At 34.1% G+C, this 8,574-nt stretch overlaps 2 protein-coding genes across 7 annotated transcripts in view; both read right to left on the minus strand.

Moving 5' to 3' along the window:
• Positions 1 to 3,775, minus strand: part of LOC104741689 (lysine-specific demethylase JMJ18-like) — a 6,687-nt gene extending 2,912 nt beyond the window's left edge. Inside the window, exons 1-9 of one of the 6 annotated variants that reach the window (XM_010462592.2) lie at positions 3,247 to 3,342; positions 3,012 to 3,129; positions 2,542 to 2,631; positions 2,353 to 2,430; positions 1,770 to 2,261; positions 1,462 to 1,686; positions 1,212 to 1,373; positions 745 to 1,116; positions 103 to 658 (exon numbers count right to left, since the gene is read on the minus strand). In XM_010462592.2, the coding sequence (XP_010460894.1) occupies positions 103 to 658; positions 745 to 1,116; positions 1,212 to 1,373; positions 1,462 to 1,686; positions 1,770 to 2,261; positions 2,353 to 2,430; positions 2,542 to 2,631; positions 3,012 to 3,056 (2,020 nt within the window). In that variant the 5' untranslated portion in view covers positions 3,057 to 3,129; positions 3,247 to 3,342. The other 5 variants (XM_010462591.2, XM_010462590.2, XM_010462589.2 and 2 more) reach the window with 5 other exon arrangements.
• LOC104743666 lies at positions 4,487 to 6,004 on the minus strand. The gene is made up of 7 exons (XM_019235524.1): positions 5,866 to 6,004; positions 5,658 to 5,768; positions 5,438 to 5,544; positions 5,107 to 5,356; positions 4,826 to 5,016; positions 4,668 to 4,721; positions 4,487 to 4,570 (listed from the first exon to the last, which is right to left on the minus strand). Exons 1-7 carry the CDS (start codon positions 6,002 to 6,004, stop codon positions 4,487 to 4,489), a joined length of 936 nt encoding a protein of 311 aa, XP_019091069.1.

Below are 8,574 nucleotides of genomic sequence, written 5' to 3' on the forward strand. Positions count from 1 at the left end.
CGACTCCTGAATCCTGTAAAAGTAGTAAAAACATGTTAACAACCTTCGCGAGCAAACTTCTGGTTAAGTAACATTAAATAAAAGGTTTCTCAAAGATTGTACTTTTTGGGAATATAGCATGCTTATTGCACCAAAGCTTTCCAAAACTCAAGGACCCGAGGGTTATAGGCTCGACCGATACACCAAGATTCTCTGAGGACGTTAACTCGCCGCCACTGGTGCTGACTTCTTCTTCTTTAAGGTCCTCTTGACAATCCAACTCTAAGTCAATGTTCAGATCAAACGAACCTTCCTTTAGCTTCTTCTCCTTACTTACAACTGAACAAGTCTTTGTCTGATCTTCATCACTATGTTCAACGCCTAAGACCTTGGAAGCCCATATCTTTAAATCATCTGATTCCCCTTCCAATGCTCTGACCAATGAGCTTAACTCATCCATTGTGTATCGGAGAAGGATGAAGTCATCTTTCTCATCGCATGAACAAAGATCATCTGCGTGTTTAAGGCACCTGCAGCCAGAAGCTGCCAGATGCAGATCATAAAAGCATGAGAAGCATTCCCTTTCACAGTTTGAATCAAAGTCCTTCTCCATCTTCATCAAGCTTGACGAATCCCTACCAAGAGCTTCAATTCTTTCCTCTTCCATCTCTAACCGAGCCTGTCAAAACAAAAGAACCAAGTAAGCATTAGAAAGTTAAAACCATATTCAGTATCATGACTCGAGTAGTGATCCTTTTTAATTACCTGTATCGCGTTGGTAAGTGTTCCATTCTTCCCACAGAAACTCTTCCATCGCAAGTTGGTTGTATTTTCCTTTTCCTCAGAAGCTGAGAGTTCCCAAAGAGCCTTAACCGCTTCATAAGCTGCTCCAAGAAGAAGTTTGTCGTGAGACAGAGAAGTCTTTCTCGTCTCTTTACTGTATAGTTCCACAGCGTTCTGTCCATGAGCCAACCAGTCAACAGGAGCCACATTAACCGCTTCTGCGCAGTTGAAACCGCAGTTGAATCCAGCATGATACGCCCTCGGGAATGTCAGTACATACTCCCCTGCATTCTGAACCACCCTGTAAGCTTGGACTCCCTCATCTTTCAGAATTGAAGGAGAAAACTGAGTAACCTGAATCAAGTAAAAAAACGAAGAGTTAGTCTCTAAACATGGTGGAGATGAAACAGGAACAAAGTATAAATCAAGTAGATGTTTTTCTTCCTAACCAGGCCATGAAGTAGATCAGGCTGTTCATCAAACAGGTCAGGTAGGTGTTTCCTCATCGCCTTCTCGAGAGCGGTTGCATTGCTTCCTGGTACACCATACCATACTTTTGGCTCCCCAAAGTGATGATAGTTTAGTGAATATAAATGATGGTCCTCCACATGCTGTTCAAACACACAGAAAATATCAACTATCCAAACATTAGAGAAGAAAATTTTATAACTAATCATCAAATTGTGAAAGTGCACTTACCCAACAAAATGACGAAAAACACATTCCCACATAGAGCCATGGAACTAGAACTCCAGAGATATCACAATCCTCAAAAGAGAGTACAGAGCCAGGGAGACGCGGTAGGTTATTCAAGTTCCATCCAGAAACTGTGTACTGATCCATATCACTACCGGTTAACTGTTCCGTTCTTTTACAAAACCCGCTTCCAAGTACCCCATTCTCCAAGTCAGCACCATAGTATACCTGAAATACAAAATTGAATTTAGTATTTTTATATATGTATGTAACTGTATGTGTTTTATTAGTGAAAGGGTCGGTTTCTATACCTCCACTTCATCAGTTGGTTGTTCGATTATACGCCAGTACTCGCCTTCAATTTCATCCACAGACGGTGTCCATTTCACTATATCTCCACCAGAATCTTTCTTTTCGAAGTAGGAGTCTTTAAAATGCAGAGCATATTTTTCAAACTCATCAAGAGTGAAGTCTGAACCAGAATTGAAACCAAACTTCTCCTCAGCCTCGGGAGATGAAGTCGATTCAGAAGGAGAAGAACCAGATCGTCTCCTAGAAGAACCCATTCTAGAGTTTCTTCTCCTTTTCCGTGTTCTACTCTTCGGTTTCTTTTTCATCGGCTCTCGGTTCTGAAGAAGGTCCACCGTCTGAATCCGGGTAGGAAACTTTATATTCTCCCATATACTCTTCTCCTTAAGCCGGCAAGGAGGTTTCCATGTCGATGGTGGGATGATTCGACATATACCAAACGGTTCTGCTTGTGGACGTATCTTTTCGATATAAGCAAGTGTATCTTCAAACTCCTAATGATCAAGAACTCAAAACATCAACAAAAGAATCGGAAAAAAAAAACAATCACAACTGATTTAACGGAAACAAACAAGCAATAAGTACCTCTAAAGATGGCGTGAACACCGGAGCATCATCGATGATCGGCCTCTGCGCTTCAGCTGGTAACCATCTAGCATCAACCTTTAACATATACAATAAATTAAAAAACAATATGTAAGATCAAAGTTGTTAACAAGATTTTAAAACTTTTTGGATTGCATCAGATTACATCATATACTACTACTCTCTTACCTTCCTATGACGTGGACTAGTAGGTGGTTCCATGTTTGTGTCCTTGTCCTTATCCTTGTCTGGATTATGATTCTTCAAAGATATATCCTCCTGATTAAAAAAACAAAACCCACACATAAGTTTATCAGTTCACCAAATTCTCAAAGATTTGTGTTTCGATTATGCATAACGAATTCAAATCAAACAGAGCTAGAAACTGTGATCACCACCACAAGATCAACCAAAACAACAAAAACCAATATAGAATTCAACATTAACAAATCAGAAAAGAACAAAGGGATCTAATGATCTTATGATTGATTAGTTATCTTGCCAAATCAAGTAAACAAACGAGATCCGGGAAAAAAAGATAATTGTCTCTATTATGATGAATAACACACCAATAGCTAAATTTTACAATCTCAGTAATTCACAAGCAACCAAAAAACAAAAACGATATCAGATACCAATGAAAACATGGAGAAACGAACCTCTTTGATCTCAGAATCTAATGGAACAACGTTGAGATTGCCCATAGTGAATAAAAATCAATCCTCAAAAGCAAATTCTATAAGCTAAAAAGTTTTCTTCGATTGAGAGCCAATGAAACTGAGAAAAAAACAAAAAAAAAAGATAAGAGAACGATGTTTATCAAACAAAATTATATATATATCCAAAGGCTTAAAACTATATCCAAATAAAGAAAAGTTAAAGAAGAGGCCTAACCCTAGAATTCAATTCACAGAAACAGAGAGATAGGATCAAATAACAAGAACATCAAAATATCACATATATTTATATTAAATCACAGACAAATTTTTGTTTTTTACCTTATAATAAACGAGAAAGCTTTCAAAGTTGTTTTGTTTTTTTGTTTTATTTTTGTTTCCAAATTAATGATATTAGAAATTGAATTCGCAGTTAAAGTAGAAATACCCGAATCTGGGAAAATTTAAGAATGAGATTTTAATTGACCTAGTAACGAATAAAAGAAGGAACTCAGAAAATTAACGAAACCGAACTTAACCAGGATTAGGAAATAATATTACAAAAAAAAAAAGATATATTATTCAACAAATTTACAAATTTTTTTTAGAAAAAAGGAAAGCTCGTAAGGAGATGGAGTATACCTCAAACCAACGGCTGAGATTTCATGAGGAGAAGAAGTGTCTTCGCGATTTTCTCTGATTACAAAGAATCTACTTTTTTTATATTTTTTGTTTAATTCAAACATAGAATATTTTATAATTTATAAAAAAAATAAAAAATTGAATCGATAATACTAAATAAAAATAAAATAAATAATAAGATTAAAAAAAAATTAGAGATTTCGACAAAAAAAAAAAATTAGAGATTGAGACAGAGAAAGACAAGAAAAACGAGGAAGTTAGACAACCAACACACCCGCCAAAGGAGAGAAACGCAACACAGTGTTCTTTTTTTATAACAGATCTGCGTTAAGTAACATCATCGTACCGTACGATCTCATCTTTGAAGCTAAAGTTACTATATTACCCTTCAGATTGTGTGGTTAATTACGGTTCTATGCCATCGCCGTTGAACGAAACGTCGTCTTCGGGTTTTGTTTTGTTTTCTCTCCGCGTCGGAAAAGTAAAGTGTTTGACCGATTCTTTCTTTTCTTTTTTTTTCCTTAATCCAAAACGCCTCGTTTTATAGAAATTTCATATTTCCTCCCCATAGTTTTATATTTCTTATATTTTGGAACCATAACTTTGAAGTCGAAAAAAAAAAAAAGGTACGACGAACAATAAATTCTTGAATCTTGTTGACTGTGTCATCTAAAATAATACTGTAGTTCAAAATGCAAGAAAAATAAAATTTAAAAGCAGGAAAGAGACCAAAACATCTCCACAAGAGGGTTTTGATCTAACTGAGGGAAGAAACTAAAAGAAACTAAAATGTGTAAAAACAAATAGAAATTAATTTTGGCACTACTTTGAATCGATCAGAGACGACTCTTCTTGCTTCCTGCTGCTTCTGTCTTCTCTTCTTCTACTTCTATTACTCTCTTGGTTGCAACATTCCTTACCTAAACAAAACACAACCAAAAGAACACAATGTTTTCAAAAATGCAACCTAAAAAGGTTTGTACAAATGAATCAGTGAGAAGTAGAAGAGATGATTACAGATTCAGCAACAGCATTATCAGGGTATTCAACTACAGTGATCTCCGGTTTTGGCTGCAACAAGAGTAATAGCATCTTATTATTATAAATCAAGATGCTGTAGTACATTTTAAGAGAGAGAGAGAGAGAGAGAGATAACGTTTAACATTTTTACTCACAGTGAAAGGAGAACTTGCAGTTGATTCAGTTGATTCAGTTTCAGCAGTTTCTACACGGTTCCTCCGGCGGTAAACTCGAGGAGGAACAACCCGGTTAACTTGCTGAGGAACAACCTGGTTAACTTGCTGAGGAGCAACCTGGTAAACTTGCAGAGGAACTTGGTTAACTCGAGGAGGAACAACCCGGTTAACTTGCTGAGTTACCTGGCTAACTTGCTGAGTAACCTGGCTAACTTGCTGAGGATCAACCCGGTTAACTTGCTGAGGAGCAACCCGGTTACGTTGACAAGGAACAAGCCGGTAAACTAGAGGAAGATCCTTGTTAACTTGAACAGGTACAACCCAGTAAGGTTGCAGAGGAGCTTGAGGAGGAACAAGCACGTTAACGTGAGGAGGAAGAACCAGGTTAACGCCAGGAGGAACAACCTGGTTACCTTGAGGACAATCAATTAGGTTAACCTGAGGCCGAACAAACCGGTTAAGTTGCGGAGGACCTTGGTTAGGTGGACGAACCCCATACGTTCTTCCAATCTAAAACAAAAAACAATAGAGTTTTGATGAAGTTTGCCAACAATTTTTTTTAAAATGATAAGAGAAAAATAGAGAAATTACTGTTGTAATATTGATGTGTTGGCAGTCAGAACATTTCACAGTTTTGTCACGTCTTTGGTGAATCACTTTCGCTTGACACCCGCCACACACAAGCATTACAAGATTGTCTAAAATAATATTTGCATGAAACAAAAATTAGATTAGAAAATCAGATCCATAGATTCAATTTTAGGAACCTCACAAAAATTCTGTTTCTTGATTTTTTCAAGAACCTACGTACTTTGCACAGGAGGTGAGATATTACAAAATCTCGCTACTTCTGCTGTGCTGTTTCTAAAAGATAACTTAGCTTTGCATCTTTCACATGGAAACCTATCTGACATCCAGTCTCCTATAGTCATTAAAAATAGTTAGGAAAAAACACACACACACAAAATAAAAAAAGTAACAAAGAGAAAGTAAACAAAAAATTGATGTTATATATATACCGAGATGAGGTTTGACTGGAACGTGACAATTTGGACATTTGATAATTTTTCCTCCTGTATCAAGCTCAGCAAAAATGATTCTTCTTCCTAGGTTAGCCTCAAGTTTTTCTTTCAGAATAGCTTTGTGATGGTCCTGCATAGCTCTGAGAACACACAAACCAAAAGATCAGAAAAGATAGAGAGTCCTATAGTTTTAAAACTTGTAGGAGAAGATCAAAGGACTTTTACCTTGCTGAGGGAAGAAGATAAGAAGGGAGTTTTGATATGAAAAGAGCTAAAGAGTCTTTGTTGGTCTTTTAAATAGCCACGAACAGTTACGAAGGTACGTTCTTTTGCACCTCTTCATATATAAAACTTAATTTAGATACATTAACTTGAATATATTTTTTTATTTATTTTCGATAAATTTCCTTTATTTCGAAACAAGAGTTTTGAGAATGAATAGGCGAATCGATGTAAAAGAAAATGTTGTTATATTAGAAGATTCAGAAAATTCATCCAAAAAATGATAGTCAAGAACAAAGATCATATTAGATTAGAATTGATTCTAAAGAAAGAAGATAATATATGCTAATTTGTTAGCGAATAAGGCTTTCATTCCGAAAGCATCGTGTATATTCACTTTAATATCACTAGATTTGAATCTGTGGTACACGGGACAAAAATATCTATATTATATTTTTCGTTTTTCATGTTCTTTAGTGAAGAGTTTGTTTATTAATTTTGATACTATTGNGACAATTTGGACATTTGATAATTTTTCCTCCTGTATCAAGCTCAGCAAAAATGATTCTTCTTCCTAGGTTAGCCTCAAGTTTTTCTTTCAGAATAGCTTTGTGATGGTCCTGCATAGCTCTGAGAACACACAAACCAAAAGATCAGAAAAGATAGAGAGTCCTATAGTTTTAAAACTTGTAGGAGAAGATCAAAGGACTTTTACCTTGCTGAGGGAAGAAGATAAGAAGGGAGTTTTGATATGAAAAGAGCTAAAGAGTCTTTGTTGGTCTTTTAAATAGCCACGAACAGTTACGAAGGTACGTTCTTTTGCACCTCTTCATATATAAAACTTAATTTAGATACATTAACTTGAATATATTTTTTTATTTATTTTCGATAAATTTCCTTTATTTCGAAACAAGAGTTTTGAGAATGAATAGGCGAATCGATGTAAAAGAAAATGTTGTTATATTAGAAGATTCAGAAAATTCATCCAAAAAATGATAGTCAAGAACAAAGATCATATTAGATTAGAATTGATTCTAAAGAAAGAAGATAATATATGCTAATTTGTTAGCGAATAAGGCTTTCATTCCGAAAGCATCGTGTATATTCACTTTAATATCACTAGATTTGAATCTGTGGTACACGGGACAAAAATATCTATATTATATTTTTTGTTTTTCATGTTCTTTAGTGAAGAGTTTGTTTATTAATTTTGATACTATTGATGTGATTTTAATAAGATGTTACTTTTTAATACTATTATTAGTGGATATTGTTTAAAAATTATATATGTTAGTTACTTATATTTACTCATTTTTTTAGTTACATATTAGTAAATTGATTGGAACTTGTGGTACACCGCATGATAAATTTTAATTTATTGCGATAATAATTTAATTTGTGAATAAGGATGTAAGTAACATAATGTAGTGTGTATTATTAATATAACTTTTTACAGTTTTAAATTTGGTTGTAAATGTGTATTTTATGTGTATTTTCCTAGTTTGGAATAGTTCTATATTTTGATAAATTTCCTTTATTTCAAAACAAGATTTTTGAGAATGAATAGGCGAATCGATGTAAGAGAAAATATTGTTAATATTAGAAGATTCGGAAAATTCATCCAAAGAATAGTCAAGAATAACAATCATATTAGATTAGAATTGATTCTAAAGAAAGAAAATAATATATGTTGATTTGTTAGCGAATAAGGCTTTCCGAAAGCATTGTGTATATTCACTTTAATATCATTCATCGTTAGGATCATAAGGAATGAAACAACAAACGCGATTTGGAAAAATTTAATCTAGTCGCGAAACAACAAACGCGATTTTACAATTTTAAATCGTAATTAAATTTGGTTAATTATGAATAATTTCATAAATTGGATTGAGTTAGGAAAATTATAGTTATTATACAGGTGAATTAGATAGAGGGTGAAAGTATAAGGTGATTATAATTGAACGGTCATAGTAGATGAGGATTGCTATAGAAAATCCTTCAAAGTTGTATATCATTGGACTTTGTACAATTTGGTTTGTGGTTTATCAGTTTGGCAAAAGTTAAAAGATAATTCAGCCAAAAAAACCCCAAACTTCACAGAATTTGTCAAAAAAAGCATGAATTTTTTATCTAGCCAAACAAACACTCAACTTTTATTGACTTTCAAATATAATGACAAACTTTTCATTGACTTGTCAAATCAACATGTCATTTATAAAGTTAACAGAAAACTTAAACGTCATTAACAACATGTTTACTATTGGCGTTAAATCATACGACGTCGTTTTTGAAATTCTGAGTTCTTAAAAAAAATTCGGCATCACCAAGGCTCGAACTCGGGTTCTTGGAGTGCATAAGAGAGTTTTTCCCCACTGAACTAGTGGCAACTTTCAAACATTAATGCAATGTACTTACTTTTATTATATGAATACACGGAATTTAAAAAAAAAAAAAAAAAAAAAAAAAAAAAAAAAAAAAAAAAAA

Source organism: Camelina sativa, chromosome 14, assembly GCF_000633955.1.
Source record: "Camelina sativa cultivar DH55 chromosome 14, Cs, whole genome shotgun sequence".
Lineage (NCBI taxonomy): Eukaryota > Viridiplantae > Streptophyta > Magnoliopsida > Brassicales > Brassicaceae > Camelina > Camelina sativa.